The sequence below is a fragment of the Phyllobates terribilis genome, unplaced genomic scaffold (assembly GCF_046119375.1).
Source record: "Phyllobates terribilis strain yellow unplaced genomic scaffold, ASM4611937v1 Scaffold_9__5_contigs__length_417890890, whole genome shotgun sequence".
Classification (NCBI taxonomy): domain Eukaryota; kingdom Metazoa; phylum Chordata; class Amphibia; order Anura; family Dendrobatidae; genus Phyllobates; species Phyllobates terribilis.
In genome coordinates, this window is record NW_027362769.1 from 157475870 (window position 1) to 157493568 (window position 17699).

Genomic DNA, 17699 nt, shown 5'->3' on the forward strand with positions numbered 1-17699 from the left:
TTGCAAACTCTGGGTCAGAACAGCTCACTGATGGTTTCTCCGTGGACTCATCCTGCATTGCCCTGTGATACATAAACTCTAAAAGTTAACTGCTGCAATATGCACAGCGTCCATCTGCCAAATGACCAACTTTGCTCGGCTGCATCCAACAAACTAACTCAACAGATTTCTCCATACTCTCAGAAGAGGTAATCACAGGACAACAACAACCTCATCAGCCGAGCGCCAGCCCTTAATGCGGTTTTATTTCGTTATTACCACCATTTCTGTGTAAATGACAGTTAGGATTATTTAAGATTACATTGTAATCCTTTTAATCCTCAGCGCCTTAAATTTCAGTCCAAACACCAAAGTGCACTTAGCAAAAAATGTTTCAAGCTAGGCGATCTTCCCATAAATCGTCCCTTCAGCCTCGCGCGTGATGGAAAGCCCTAACCTTCCTTGACGGCACCAAACAGACTTGTAATTGCGTTTAAAGAGAAAGTAATTGTCCCCTCTGTCTATTTTTCATCCGCTCGTTCTCCGCTTCACCTTAACATTTCTCCGCTCGCGCTAATTTAAACAGAAAATAATAAGCAATGCATTCTCCGCATTATTAAAACCAACAGCTCCACGGACCCTAATACATAACACAGGCATAAGCACCTGCAACCGTCTCATTATATGGCTGTAATTAATATCTCCCCTCTGATATAATGGATTTTAAATGTAAACATTGCTAACAGGTATAATTTTGTCTCACTGATTCCTCTTATCCAAATTATTCAGTGGTCATTTTCCATATACAATCAATAATTCATGGTCTTAAATTGAAAACTCAGGCTAATTTTCGACAAAGGGAATTTTTACTGACATTTCTAAAGAGAACACATCAGCCGGGCTAATTATTGCCTCGTTTCACTGTGTGGCCTTTCATTATACCGGAGGTAATGAAAAAAAAATATATAATAATAATAGTAATAATAATAATAATAACACAATGCTTTGCATTCCTCGTATCATGCTCGAAGCCCATGGACCGGAAGGGACGGAATGTTTTCAGTTTACTTTGACCTTTTAGTTCTCGGGAATCATAAAATGATTCTTTGTTTCTTTACATAGTGTATAATGTTGTCACAATGTGCAAGACGCAACCGGAAAACAGCAATAAGATAACTAATTAGCCAGGACTGCAGTTATTATACATTGTTTTACAATTAAAGGGGTCGACCCGTCTGAAGAACCTTTACCGTAACGGCAGATTAGCCGATCGGTTGGATGTAACCTCAACAATCACCTTGGAATGGCTTCTGATAATATGGAGAACCTTTGCCATATTACAGTGATCACGGATTTGTGGAGACCCCCCCCCCCCTCCAATTGGCACAGAAGCGCTCACCTTAGATCTGTGGCCCTTAGTTTCTTCCAGGGGCCCAGATCCAACAAACAGTACACGGATCCATCAAAAGTCATGGCGTAAGGGAGTTTTAGTACCAGGACCCATTTTAGAAGTCCAAGTTGAAGATCAGACCTGATGAGGCTGGTGTATTTATATTGAAAGTTCACGTCAAAAGGGTTTTATAATTATTATTATTATTTTTTAATTCTCCTGGTTGAGATTAAAATTGAAATTTTTGGAGTCCAAGTTAAAACTTAGACCTGATGAGGCTGGTGTACTTATTTTGAAAGTCCATGTCAAAAAAATATTGTTTTATAATTCATTTTTTATTATTCTCCTGCTTGGTATTAAAATGAACATTTCATGAGCCCAAGTTAACCCTAGAACGCATGACCATAAAAATCTACACTTTCACATACCTGGGGCCTTTTAGGCCGTGTGCAAATAACATGGAATAACTCAAACAAAAATTACAAACAACTATATACCTGAGGAATACCTAGAGTTTCAAAATTCTAACTAAAGAAATCTTGCAGAAAATAGAAAACAATTAACAGGGCGGGCCTGCAAGGCCCCAGGTATGCGTTCTAGGGTTAAAGCTTAGACCTGATGAGGCTGGTGTAGTCATTTTGAAAGTCCATGTCAAAATGGTTATATATACACAGTACAAACCAAAAGTTTTGACGCACCTTCTCATTTAAAGATTTTTATGTATTTTCATGACTTTGAAAATTGTACATTCACACTGAAGGCATCAAAACTATGAATTAACACATGTGGAATTATATACTTAACAAAAAAGTGTGAAACAACTGAAAATATGTCTTATAGTCTAGGTTCTTCAAAGTAGCCACCTTTTGCTTTGATGACTGCTTTGCACACTCTTGGCATTCTCTTGATGAGCTTCAAGAGGTAGTCACCGGAAATGGTCTTCCAACAATCTTGAAGGAGTTCCCAGAGATGCTTAGCACTTGTTGGCCCTTTTGCCTTCACTCTGCGGTCCAGCTCACCCCAAACCATCTCGATTGGGTTCAGGTCTGGTGACTGTGGAGGCCAGGTCATCTGGCGTAGCACCCCATCACTCTCCTTCTTGGTCAAATAGCCCTTACACAGCCTGGAGGTGTGTGTGGGGTCATTGTCCTGTTGAAAAATAAATGATGGTCCAACTAAACGCAAACCGGATGGAATAGCATGCCACTGCAAGATGCTGTGGTAGCCATGCTGGTTCAGTATGCCTTCAATTTTGAATAAATCCCCAACAGTGTCACCAGCAAAGCACCCCCACACCATCACACCTCCTCCTCCATGCTTCACGGTGGGAACCAGGCATGTAGAGTCCATCCGTTCACCTTTTCTGCGTCGCACAATGACACGGTGGTTGGAACCAAAGATCTCAAATTTGGACTCATCAGACCAAAGCACAGATTTCCACTGGTCTAATGTCCATTCCTTGTGTTCTTTAGCCAAAACAAGTCTCTTCTGCTTGTTGCCTGTCCTTAGCAGTGGTTTCCTAGCAGCTATTTTACCATGAAGGCCTGCTGCACAAAGTCTCCTCTTAACAGTTGTTGAAGAGATGTGTATGCTGCTAGAACTCTGTGTGGCATTGACCTGGTCTCTAATCTGAGCTGCTGTTAACCTGCGATTTCTGAGGCTGATGACTCGGATAAACTTATCCTCAGAAGCAGAGGTGACTCTTGGTCTTCCTTTAATGGGGCGGTCCTCATGTGAGCCAGTTTCTTTGTAGCGCTTGATGGTTTTTGCAACTGCACTTGGGGACACTTTCAAAGTTTGCCCAATTTTTCGCACTGACTGACCTTCATTTCTTAAAGCAATGATGGCCAGTCGTTTTTATTTACTTAGCTGCTTTTTTCTTGCCATAATACAAATTCTAACAGTCTATTCAGTAGGACTATCAGCTGTGTATCCACCAGACTTCTGCACAATACAACTGATGGTCCCAACCCCATTTATAAGGCAAGAAATCCCACTTATTAAACCTGACAGGGCACACCTAGAATAGAAGACATATTTTCAGTTGTTTCACACTTTTTTGTTAAGTATATAATTCCACATGTGTTAATTCATAGTTTTGATGTCTTCAGTGTGAATGTACAATTTTCATAGTCATGAAACTACAGAAAAATCTTTAAATGAGAAGGTATGTCCAAACTTTTGGTCTGGCCTGTACTGTATATATATATGTATACACACTGCTCAAAAAAATAAAGGGAGCACTCAAATAACACATCCTGAATGAATGAAATATTCTCACTGAATACTTTGTTCTGTACAAAGTTGAATGTGCTGACAACAAAATCACACAAAAATCATCAATGGAAACCAAATTTATTAACTAATGGAGGCCTGGATTTGGAGACACCCCCAACATTAAAGTGGAAAAACACACTACAGGCTGATCCAAATTTGATGTAATGTCCTTAAAACAAGTCAAAATGAGGCTCAGTATTGTGTGTGGCCTCCACGAGCCTTTATGACCTCCCTACAACGCCTGGGCATGCTCCTGATGAGGTTGCGCATGGTCTCCTGTGGGATCTCCTCCCAGACCTGGACTAAAGCATCCGCCAACTCCTGGACAGTCTGTGGTGCAACGTGACGTTGGTGGATGGAGCGAGACATGATGTCCCAGATGTGCTCAATCGGATTCAGGTCTGGGGAACGGGCGGGCCAGTCCATAGCTTCAATGCCTTCATCTTGCAGGAACTGCTGACACACTACAGCCACATGAGATCTGGCATTGTCCTGCATTAGGAGGAACCCAGGGCCAACTGCACCAGCATATGGTCTCACAACGGGTCTGAGGATCTCATCTCGGTACCTAATGGCAGTCAGGCTACCTCTGGCGAGCACATGGAGGGCCCTCCAAAGAAATGCCACCCCACACCATTACTGACCCACAACCAAACCGGTCATGATGAAGGATGTTGCTGGCAGCAGATCGCTCTCCACGGCGTCTCCAGACTCTGTCACGTCTGTCACGTGTGCTCAGTGTGAACCTGCTTTCATCTGTGAAGAGCACAGGGCGCCAATGGAGACTTTGCCAATCCTGGTGTTCTGTGGCAAATGCCAAGCGTCCTGCACGGTGTTGGGCTGTGAGCACAATCCCCATCTGTGGACCTTGGGCCCTCATACCACCTTCATGGAGTAGTTTTCTAACCATTTGTGCAGACTCATGCACATTTGTGGCCTGCTGGAGTTCATTTTGCAGGGCCCTGGCAGTGCTCCTCCTATTCCTTCTTGCACAAAGGCGGAGGTAGCGGTCCTGCTGCTGGGTTGTTGCCCTCCTACGGCCCCCTCCACGTTTCCTGGTGTACTGGCCTGTCTCCTGGTAGCGCCTCCAGCCTCTGGACACTACACTGACAGACACAGCAAATCTTCTTGCCACAGCTCGCATTGATGTGCCGTCCTGGATGAGCTGCACTACCTGAGCAACTTCTGTGGGTTGTAGAGTCCGTCTCATGCTACCACGAGTGTGAAAGCACAACCAACATTCAAAAGTGACCAAAACATCAGCCAGAAAGCATTGGTACTGAGATGTGGTCTGTGGTCCCCACCTGCAGAACCACTCCTTTATTGAGGGTGTCTAGATAATTGCCAATAATTTCCATCTATTGTCTATTCCATTTGCACAACAGCATGTGAAATTGATTGTTAATCAGTGTTGCTTCCTAAGTGGATAGTTTGATTTCACAGAAGTTTGATTTACTTGGAGTTATATTCTGTTGTTTAAGTGTTCCTTTTGAAAGTGAGTGCACCAGATTCATCAGGTCTAACAAATCTATTTATTAAGGTATGCAGTTTATATTGTGGAATCTGATGACAGATCTACTATGATGTAAACTTATCATTAAAAAAAAGCCTCGACATGTCATAGAGGTGTGCCAGAAGTGTTTATCGGTGGGGTTCTGGTAAAAAGACTTCCACATATTGTTAAAATAAAGAGATTTTCATATCATAATGACTATATAATCTGGAAATTAAACCAAGCATTTTATAAGTCCAACTCTAACTGAACTCATGAAATGTTCATTTTAATATCAAGCAGGAGAATTCAAATAAAGAAATATATTAATGTACGGTATATTTATTTATTTTAATTCTCCTGCCTATTAATAAAATGAACATTTCATATATATATACACCATTTTGACTTTCAAAATAGGTACTCCAGCCTCATCAGGTCTAAGAGATTTATATAATAATGTATGCAGTTTGTATTGTGAAATCCGATGACAGATCCATGCTCTCCCAATCCATTACAGGGGAGAATCCATTGCATATGCAGTTGCTTTCAATTAAACGAATGGTCAAGAAAAGGAATCTCCGAATCGGCAGTCTTGTGCATTATGCTTTTCTCTCATGGTTTTGATTACCGTAGATGTAATAATTCACCAGACACTTAAAATTTGAAGAAAATATTGTTTTACCTGAAACACATTTTTCCGACTGGATTTCTCATTTGTCCACTCAATCAGCGCCCCCCATAGATCTATGTACTCCGATTTTATGCCCGATTTCTGGAAACATGAAAACAGCTTTAGTTAATTTGTTTGAAGACATTCACTTATAGATACAAATGAGTTTTACCACACTGGATATTAATGATGATTATTTACAAATTGTGTAAATTTACAAAATTGTAAAAAAAAAAAAAAGGAAGGGATTTTTAATTTTTTTTTCCAGAAACATTTTTTGTGAAACTGTGAAGATTTGCAAAATGGCAAAAAAAAATAAAAAAAATAATAGATTCATATATCTGTCTCTATATATATAAATTTATGTATATTTTTTTTCAAAGTTTTGTAGGTTAAAAAATAATTAGGTGATATACAATCCCTGGCAAAAATTATGTAATCGCTGGGCTCGGAGGATGTTCATTCAGTTGTTTAATGTTGTTGAAAAAAAAGCAGATCACAGACATGGCACAAAACTAAAGTCATTTCAAATGGCAACTTTATGGCTTTAAGAAACTCTAAGAGAAATCAAGATAAAAAATGTGGTACTCAGTAAAGGTAATTTTGTTCAGACCAAGCAGAGGGAAAAAATTATGGAATCACTCAATTCTGAGGAAAAAATTATGGAATCATGAAAGACAAACACACAAAAGAACACTTCAATACATCACTAGTATTTTGTTGCACCACCTCTGGCTTTAATAACAGCTTGCAGTCTCTGAGGCATGGACTTAATGAGTGACAAGCAGTACTCTTCATCAATCTGGCTCCAACTTTCTCTGATTGCTGTTGCCAGATCAGCTTTGCAGGTTGAAGCCTTGTCCTGGACCATTTTCTTCAACTTCCACCAAAGATTTTCAATTGGATTGAGATCGGGACTATTTGCAGGCCATGACATTGACCTTATGTGTCTTCTTTCAAGGAATGTTTTCACAGTTTTTGCTCTATGGCAGGATGCATTATCATCTTGAAAAATGATGTCATCATCCCCAAACATCCTTTCAATTAATGGGATAAGAAAACTGTACAAAATATCAATGTAAACTTGGGCATTTATTGAAGATGTAATGACAGCCATCTCCTCAGTGCCTTTACCTGACATGCAGCCCCATATCATCAATGACTGTGGAAATTTGCATGTTCTCTTCATGCAGTCATCTTTATAAATCTCATTGGAACGGCACCAAGCAAAAGTTCCAGCTGTTATGATCTGCTACAGGGACTAAGGAAAGACAGGAGAACTGTCCCTACAATAGAACTAAACTAGATCCCTACGATGTAACGGGGAACCTGATCCTGCGATCAGACCCGCTAAAGTCCTCGGCTAGTCTGAACGAAGACCTATAGATGTGAGGGAGGGATCCCTACAAGAACTAGGGACTGGGATAAGTTGGACACCTCCTAGCAGAAATAGTAGCAGTCAAAGACAAACACACAACAAAAAGCCTAGAGGTCAGAAGACCTAGCAAAACTAACAGAGAACGGCAACAGAGCACCAAGCTAGCTCAAGAGTAGTAAATACAATGAAGTCCAGCAAGACCAGGAGGGCGGAGGCGGATTAAATAGGCAAAAATGGTCATGTGTCCAGCAAACTAAAAAAAAACTAACAGGAGAGTTCTAACAGTACCCCCTCTTCTAAGAGGATCCTCCGGATCCCCTAGGCCCAGGCTTACCAGGAAACCTCCTGTGAAACGCTCTGACAAGTCTGGAAGCAGAAACATCATCCGCCCTCACCCATGAGTTATCCTCAGGTCCGAAACCCTTCCAAGCGACGAGATACTGCAAACTCCCTCTATACCGTCTAGAATTTAGGATGCGGGAAATTTCATATTCCCCGTCCTCCACCACCGGAGGAACAGTGGCAGAGGCGTCACCATCAGACACATCAGCTTTTTTCAACAGAGAAACATGAAACACCGGGTTAATCTTCCAGGACGTAGGAACCTCCAACCTAACAGCAGATTGGTTAACTATCTGAAGCACCTTAAAGGGCCCTACGAACTTGGGACCCAATTTTTTAGAAGGAATCCTCAATCGCAGATTCTAAGAGGACAACCAAACCATGTCACCAACAGCAAACAAAACCTCTTGCCGTTTCCTATCAAAGTACCTCTTAGATTTTTTGTTAGCCTCCTGAAGATTACCACGCACATCCGTCCAAACTCTCTCCAAATCACCGGAAAAACTCTCCTCCTCAGGCACAGCCGAAACCAATTTGGAGAATGACCCAAAAGACAGATGTCTCCCAGAACAACAAAAAAAAAAACCCAGCAGAAGAGGATGTATGGTTGTTAAGAGCAAATTCAGCAAGTGGCAGAAACTCAGACCACCCCTCTTGATTGTCTGCCACAAAACAAAGCAAGAAATGCTCAACATCCTGGTTCTAACTTTCTGTCTGGCCATTAGACTCAGGATGATATCCAGATGAAAACGACAAATGAACTCCCAACCTGTCACAAAAGGCACGCCAAAAACGAGCCACGAACTGAGGTCCCCTATCAGAAACAATGTCACTAGGAACACCATGTAGTCTGACAATTTCCTTGACAAAGGCCTTAGCGAGTGTCTTAGCGCAAGGCAGTTTGATGAAGGGAACCAAGTGACACATCTTGCTAAAACGGTCCACGACCACCCAGATGACCGTGAAACCTTCAGAGGGGGGAAGGTCAGTAATAAAGTCCATAGCCAGATGTGTCCAAGGTGCACTAGGAACCTCCAGAGGGCAAAGCAACCCCGCAGCAGGAGCATGCGAAGACTTGGATCTAGCACACACAGTACATTGGCGCACCCACTTAATGACTTCCTTCTGCCATCCAGGCCACCAAAAACTGCGACCCACAAGTCTCTTGGTCTCAGAAATTCCTGGATGACCTGCCAACCGAGACTCATGACACTCAACAAACAAATCTCTCCTAAAGGTCCTAGGCACAAACAACCTCCCATGGGGAGTGTTAGATGGGGCATTCTCCTGAGCTTTAAGAATCTCATCCTCCAAAACGGAGTCCAAAGCAGCAATCACAACACCTTCTTGTAAAATGCTCTCCTCTTCCTCCTCAACACCGACCATGGGAGAAAAGCTGCGAGACAAAGCATCCGCTTTAACATTCTTGGTACCCGGGATGTAAGTAACGGAAAAATTAAACCGCGAGAAAAAAAGTGCCCACCTAGCCTGACTGGCATTCAAGCGCTTGGCAGCATCAAGATAGATCAGATTTTTATGATCAGTGAAAACCTGAATGGGAAATTCAGCACCTTCCAAGAGGTGACGCCAGTGTTCAAATGCGAGTTAATCGACAGCAATTCCCGATTACCAACATCGTAATTAAGTTCAGTCTCAGAAAATTTTTTTGAAAAAAAGGCACAGGGATGTACTCCATCCTTGTTTTCCTGAGACAACACCGCACCGACCCCCACCGAAGAAGCATCAACCTCAATTAAAAACGGCTTAGTAACATCAGGCTGCATAAGGATGGGAGCAGAGGTGAACCTCTCCTTTAGAAACACAAAAGCTTCAATGGCCTCAGAAGTCCACTGAACCGCATTAGCACCTTTCCTGGTGAGATCGGTCAGCGGTTTGACAATAATAGAAACATTTTTTAAGAATTTTCTGTAATAATTGGCGAAACCCAAAAACCTCTGTATCGATTTCAAACCAATAGGCCTAGGCCATTCCTGTACAGCCTGAACTTTAACCGGGTCCATCTCAAAACCTTCACTGGAGATAATGTAGCCCAAAAAACTAATTCTCTGTACAGCGAACTCACATTTCTCCAGCTTAGCAAAAAGCGAATTGTCCATTAATAACTGTAATACCTCACGTACGATCCGCCAATGAGACTCCGGATCAGGCGAATAAATCAGAATGTCATCCAAATACACAACCACATTTTTGCCGATTAAAGGTCTAAGGATGTCATTAATAAGATTCTGAAAAAAATGCTGGAGCATTGGTAAGACCAAAAGGCATAACCAGATTCTCAAAATGACCCACAGGAGTGTTAAAAGCAGTCTTCCATTCATCACCCTACTTCATGCGCAACAAATTGTATGCCCCCCGGAGATCAATTTTAGAGAACCACTTGGCCCCCACTAACTGGTTAAATAAATCAGGAATCAATGGCAGTGGGTAAGGATTGCGTACAGTAATTTTATTAATCTCACGAAAGTCCAGACAAGGACGTAAACCGCCATCTTTTTTTTTTACAAAAAAAAATCCAACAGCCACAGGAGACTTGGAAGGCCTAATGTGACCAGCGGCCAAGCTTGTCTGTATGTATTCCTCCAAAGCCTTTCTCTCAGGAATAGTAAGATTAAATAAACGACTTTTAGGAAGAGTCGCTCCAGGGACAAATTCAATGGTACAATCATAGTCTCTATGGGGAGGCAAAATTTGTGACTCCTCCTCAGAAAAAACTCTCCAAAAATCCTGAATAGGTACAGGCAATTCCCCTTTATCCACAGCAGCAATACGTCCGTTACAACACTTGTCATAACACTTAGGGCTCAAGGACTTAATTTCATTGGTAGACCAATCCAGTACAGGATTGTGCAATTTTAACCAGGGTAACCCCAATATTACTGGAGAAGGCAAATTATCCAATACCACCAAATCCAAATTTTCTTGGTGAATACCATTAATAGTGAGGGGAAATTCACAGACCTTATGAGTAACACTCTTCAAGGAAGAGCCATCAACAGAAACCACAGCAATAGGGGATGACAAAGTTTTAGGTTCTAATCTAAGTTTTTCCAAGAATCCCCCATCAATCACATTCAGAGTAGAACCACAATCCACAAATACTCGAAATTCAATTAATTCATCCTGAGCAGCAGTAGTGGCAGATAGGAATACTCCCTTAGAATTTAAACAGGCAATACGGGCATAACTGACCATTTTTTTTTCTTTCTTCAAACGAAGCACACAGTTCTTAATAAAATGACCAGAATTTCTGCAATAGAAGCACAAGCCTTCAGAAAGCCTGCGATCTTTTTCCAGAGAGCGGGGTGGCATCGCCCCAATCTCCATCGGCTCTCCATTGTCAGCACAGACCCTTTCAAGACTCGGAGCTGACATAGCAGAGGATTTGCTCTCATTAACCCTTGCACGCAGTCTCCTGTCCACCCGTATAGCTAATTGCATAGCCTCCTGCAAGTTTCCAGGTGTGGGATAAGCAATCAGTAAATCCTTAACCCTTTCACCTAGCCCTGCAAGAAACAAGCTTTTCAAAGCTGAATCGTTCCACCCCACCTGGGCAGACCACCGACGGAAGTGAGAACAATATTTTCCACATTACCTGATCCCTGCCTCAAACGTCTCAATTCAGACTTAGCAGATGAGACACGATCAGGATCATCATACAACAAACCCAAAGCAGAAAAAAAACTATCCACTGATCTAAAGCACGGATCACTAGGTTGGAGAGAGAAGGCCCATCCCTGAGGATCTTTGCAAAAGTGACATTATGAACCCTATACGCTGTGATTCATCACCAGAGGATCCGGGTCTCAAACGAAAATACAATAAACAAGCATTTTTAAAAGAAAAAAAATCTTGTTGTTCGCCAAAAAATAAATCAGGCAGACGTACCTTTGGTTCCACAAAATGTGCTCCAGAACAGCTACTCATGTGTTGTTGGAGCTTGGCCACCTCCAGAGAGAGTCCCTGCAAGCGTTGAGCCAAATCTTGAACCGAGACCATGATGGAAAACTGGAGGTCTTTCCTTAGAGAAATTTTTTTTTTTTCTTTTAGGGCTGGACTTACTGTTATGATCTGCTACAGGGACTAAGGAAAGACAGGAGAACTGTCCCTACAATAGAACTAAACTAGATCCCTACGATGTAACGGGGAACCTGATCCTGCGATCAGACCCGCTAAAGTCCTCGGCTAGTCTGAACGAAGACCTATAGATGTGAGGGAGGGATCCCTACAAGAACTAGGGACTGGGATAAGTTGGACACCTCCTAGCAGAAATAGTAGCAGTCAAAGACAAACACACAACAAAAAGCCTAGAGGTCAGAAGACCTAGCAAAACTAACAGAGAACGGCAACAGAGCACCAAGCTAGCTCAAGAGTAGTAAATACAATGAAGTCCAGCAAGACCAGGAGGGCGGAGCCGGATTAAATAGGCAAAAATGGTCATGTGACCAGCAAACTAAAAAAAACCTAACAGGAGAGTTCTAACACCAGCATCATCACCTTGCCCAATGCAGATTCGCGATTCTTCACTGAATGTGACTTTCATCCAGTCATCCACAGTCCACGATTGCTTTTCCTTAGCCCATTGTAACCTTGTTTTTTTCTGTTTAGGTGTTAATGATGGCTTATGTTTAGCTTTTCTGTATGTAAATCCCATTTCCTTTAGGCGGTTTCTTACAGTTCGGTCACAGACATTGACTCCAGTTTCCTCCCATTCGTTCCTCATTTGTTTTGTTGTGCATTTCCTGTTTTGGAGACATATTGCTTTAAGTTTCTGGTCTTGACGCTTTGATGTCTTCCTTGGTCTACCAGAATGTTTGCCTTTAACAACCTTCCCATGTTGTTTGCATTTGGTCCAGATTTTAGACACAGCTGACTGTGAACAACCAACATCTTTTGCAACATTGCGTGATGATTTACCTTCTTTTAAGAGTTTGATAATCCTCTCCTTTGCTTCAATTGACATCTCTCGTGTTGGAGCCATGATTCATGTCAGTCCACTTGGTGCAACAGCTCTCCTAAGTGTGATCACTCCTTTTTAGATGCAGACTAACGAGCAGATCTAATTTGATGCAGGTGTTAGTTTTGGAAATGAAAATTTACAGGGTGATTCCATAATTTTTTCCTCAGAATTGAGTGATTCCATAATTTTTTCCTTCTGCATGGTCTGAAAAAAATTACCCTTACTGAGTACCACATTTTAATCTTGATTTCTTTTAGTGTTTCTTTAAGTCCTAAAGTTGCCATTTGAAATTACTTTAGTTTCGTGCCATGTCTGTGATCTGCTTTTTTTCAACAACATTAAACAACTGAATGAACATTCTCTGAGCCCGGTGATTCCATAATTTTTGCCAGGGGTTGTACACTCATCCACTCTAAACCCTGTTTGTCCTCGTAGTCTCCATCCGGACAGGGAATAATAGTGGTCCACTCTTCAGTCACTTGACCACTAATAACCATAATTGACTGTAGCGGTCAGGTGACTGGAATGGTGAGTTATCAGAGTTCCAGTGATATGACCACTACAGCCAATCATGGGCCTCAGCAGGTGTAATTCTCCTCTCAACTGCTGGTTTATTGACCCACACTGACAGCTTCATAGAGATCTCTGAAGATGTTAATTTGAACCTGAACTTACATCCGCAATGTGCTTGTGTTACATTTTATCTTTTTCATAATTTATAAAAAATAAATACATCTAAAATTAGAATTTTCATAACTTTATTTCTAGGATTTCTTTACCCTTTTTCCAATTTTGAAAGTTTTTTTTTAATTCATCAAAAAGTTTCATTAATTATAAACACTACAAAATACAAAAACTGTTCTGTCAAAAGCAGAAGGTGGAAATATTTAACAAGCAAATCACTGTCCAAATATAATTCAGATCAAAAGAAATGGTTTTCCTACAGGAAGACTCAATCATGGATGAACATTGCAGCAAGAACACAGATAAGGGCATATGAAGAAATGGAGTATTATTTTACAGGCTTCTTTCATGATCTCTAATGAAACTTCTATTGTTAAATTGTCATTGTACACAGGCTAATAGATACAATGATGAGAGTCGAGAAACAGCGAAATTATACACAGGGACCTAAACAAATGCATCTGAATGTAGAACTTAGTTTAATTAAGCTTAACTTGGCCCAGTAGTTATATTGTTTCATCTTCTGCCTTTCAGGCTACATATATATGACTATAAAGTGAACTTAAAGGGATTGCCCACCTTTGGGGACTTTTTTTTTTTACTTAAATGTATGCATCTTGGGCTAAAGATTATTTTCATAAATTCATTAAAATTAAGATTTTTACAAATCACTTAAAAATGTTATATAGTTTAGAAAAGATGAGCGAAAAAATATATATACAGGGTGGTCCAAAAGTAGGTGGACAGAAAGTGTAATAAGGTTATGAAGGGGGAGATTTATCAAACACGGTGTAAAAAGTGAAACTGGCTCAGTTGCCCTTAGCAACCAATCAGATTCCTCTTTTCATTCCTCGCAGACTCATTGGAAAATGAAAGGTAGAATCTGATTGGTTGCTAAGGGCAACTGAGTCAGTTTCACAGATCTAGTTTTCACAGATACTGTAGATCTCCCCCAAATCTGTTTTCTTTTCAGATAACACATAATGGCAAATAATTTAAATACAGATGAAAGAAAATGGATTTTAACAGAGTATTGGAAATCTCAAAATGCTGAAACCGTTAGAGCAAATTGGGTTGAAACATTTGGTACTCAAGCCCCAAAGAGACAAACCATTTACCGCATTCGTGAAAATTCAATGCCACTGGCTCAATCCTTAATGCTCCAAAAACTGGTCGACCCAAAACAGTCTGTACAGAAGATAATAAAGAACTTGTGCTGAAACATTTGTTCAGAGTCCAAAAAAGTCCACCAGAAGAACCTCTTTGGAATTGGGAATTTCACGAGCTTCTATCATGCAAATCCTGAAATATATTGGGTGGAAAGTAGTGTTGATCGAGCACTAAAATGCTCGGGTGCTCGAAGCTCGGGCCGAGCTCGCCGTGATACTCGGGTGCTCGACCTGAGCAACGAGCCCAATGTTAGTCTATGGGAGACCCGAGCATTTTTGCTGTGTCACCCCCGGCAGTCTTTTAAAAGCCTAACAAGTGCACAAAACGATAGTGACAGTGCTCAAATGACATGGGGACAGCATGGGGATCGCCCCAGGAAGCATTTCTGACCCCCAGGTCACTGGTGTCAACAACATGGTCAGAGGTATTAAGCCACTTTTACGGGCTCACAATAAAACGTTCAAAAACGAAACTGAAACTTTTTCCTGTGAAATATGTTAAGGAATTTCTTTTCCAGGGTAAAGACTTGTGTATTAGGTAAAATAAATAACCAAAAACAAAAATACTCCTCCACACCTTGGGCTATGTTCACAAGTAGCATTTTTTATGTGTTTTTGCACTTTTGTATTGCTTTCAACTGTGACAAATGCATTCACCGGGAAATGTCATTTTAACATTTTACAACCTTATCTGGCTATGTGCTGTGTGATACATGCATAAAGTGCTCAAAAGACATGGGAACAGCATGGGGAAGACCCCTGGAAGCATCTCTGACACCCAGGTCACTGTCTAAAAGTGTGCCCATCATAAGTGATCCTTGCCGCATCAGAAGAAGCAGACTTGCAACTATCCCCGTGCAAGTTCTAGTCCCAGGGCAGTGTTCAATTGTACCTCCCCCATTCCTTGCAATAAAAGCGCAAGTATGCAGCCTGCCACCCACCCACCCCCAGGCTGCAATACTATACTGCTTGCTTGCCCTTGAAATTGGGCCTTTTAGGCATGTGTATGCGGAATCTGGCCACCACGACATGGCTGCGTTGGCAGCCTGGAATTCATACTCAGTCCCCAGCCGCCCGGCGGCCGGGAGTCCATGCTCGGTCCCCAGCCGCCCCACGGCCGGGTGTCCACACACGGTTCCCAGCCGCCTGGGGGCAGCCGGGTGTCCATAAACGGTCCCCAGCCGCCCCTATTTCTCCTTGGAACATCTCCCCACACACTTTTCTTAGCCCGGCCTGCTTTAGGGCAGCATTGGATGAGCCCACTAGAGAACCAGACTCCTCCGGTGGGCCCTGGCTTCTCCATCAGGGGAGTTGAGAGTGCCAAGGTGAGGAGCATGATGATGATGACAGAAGTTAGCATCTGCTTTGTTTTCTTTTAATGCAAGTGTAAGTGTGCAGCCTGCCACCCACCCACCCCCAGACTGCAATGCCGTACTGCTAGCTTGCACTTGAAATGGGGCCTTTTAGTTTGGAGGAGGACGAATCTGGCCACTACCTCATGGCTGCTTCGGCAGCGAGGTATCCATACTCAGTCCCCAGCCACCCCTATTTGTCCTGGTGTGCCTTATACATAAGATTAAGCGCATATACCAAAACATTACCTGTGCCCTCCCCAGTGCATTTAGAGGGAAGGAGAGCCGATTCCGCTGTAGTGTGTGCATGCCAAACCACAGTTCATGGTACATGCGAAGATGCCTCCCACCCTGCACCTGTCGTTGCAGACTTGCAACTATCCCCGTTCAAGTCCTTGTCCAAGGGCAGTGTTCAATTGTACCTCTCCCATTCCTTGCAATGCAAGCGCAAGTATGCAGCCTGCCACCCACGCACCCCCAGGCTGCAATACCATACTGCTTGCTAGCTTGCACTTTAAATTGGGCCTTTTAGGCATGTGGAGGCGGAATCTGGCCACCACGCCAAGGCTGCTTTGGCGGCCTGGTATCCATACTCAGTCCCCAGCCGCCCAGTGGCCGGATGTCCCCGCTTGCTCCCCAGCCTCCAGGGGGCGGCCGGGTGTCCATACTCGGTCCCCAGCCTCCCCTATTTGTCCTGGTAACCTTTCCCACACTTTTCTTAGCCTGGCCTGCTTTAGGACAGCATTGACCGAGCCCACCAGACAACCAGACTCCTCCGGTGGGCCCTGGCTTCTCCATCAGGGGAGTTGAGAGTGCCAAGGTGAGGAGCATGATGAGGATGATAGAAGTTTGCATCTGCTTTGTTTTGTTGGAATGCAAGCGCATGTATGTAGTAGCGGCTAGGCCTGAGGTTGTCAGCGTTTTGGCGCATATCCTACCTCCTCCGAGGATTGCTGGATGCTTTCATGCTACTATCCAAGTTCTATGACTCCCTTTAAAACAAAGCTTCAGGTGATAAATGATGGACAAGGTGGTGGCAAAGGAGAAAGAGCAGGAGGAACAGGGACCATTCACATCAATATCAGGCCAGTCAACCACACATGTTTTGTAGGATATGTTTCTGTAACAAAAGGAGCGGTTCGGCTACACAGTTATAGGGCATACAGTGAGTGCAATGCCTAACAAAAATTTCGAGGCACTCCAATGCCCCTTGGAAATGACATGGAGGTCAGAGGGCCTTAACTAAACCTTATTTTCCATTTATAGCAACTGGGTCTCCTGTGCACTGTTGGCCTAAGCAGTGAATGGAAGGCTTTCCAAAATTATGAGGAACTGCAATGCCCCTTACAAGAGCCATGCAGTACAGCATATTACAAACATAAGTCCCATTATTGGGGAGTGGGTCTCCCATAGTATTTGCTTATGGCTTCCAAGCAAAAGCTTCCAAAAATTAGGACGGAGCAACTTGCAATGCCTCTTACAAGAGCCATGCAGTAAAGCATATTACAAACATAAGTCCAATTATTGGGGAGTGGCTCTCCCATAGGATTTGCTTATGCCTTCCAAGCAAAAGCTTCCAAAAATTTGGACGGAGCAACTTTCAATGCCCCTTACAAGAACCATGCAGCACAGCATATTACAAACATAAGTCCCATTATTGGGGAGTGGGTCTCCTATAGGATTTGCTTATGCCTTCCAAGCAAAAGCTTCCAAAAATTAGGACGGAGCAACTTGCTATGCCCCTTACAAGAGCCATGCAGTACAGAATATTACAAACATAAGTCCCATTATTGGGGAGTGGGTCTCCCATAGGATATGCTTATGCCTTCCAAGCAAAAGCTTCCAAAAATTAGGATGGAGTGTAACGGGTCTGGGAAGTGGAACCTCTGAGCAACTATACAAAGGGGCAGTACTTGTAAGGAAGCGGGTGGCTCCCAGGGAAGGCGGGCAGGTAGTCACGGCAAGTGACAGGGACAGTCTCTGGG

General features: G+C 42.7%; 1 protein-coding gene across 1 annotated transcript in view; it reads right to left on the reverse strand.

Annotated features, from left to right (window-relative positions):
• The window catches only part of ARHGAP15 (Rho GTPase activating protein 15), a 1188983-nt gene that overhangs the window by 831256 nt on the left and 340028 nt on the right, over window positions 1-17699 (reverse strand). Inside the window, exon 7 of the mRNA XM_073647243.1 lies at window positions 5824-5913. Within this exon, the coding sequence (XP_073503344.1) occupies window positions 5824-5913 (90 nt within the window). The remainder of the gene's footprint in view (window positions 1-5823; window positions 5914-17699) is intronic.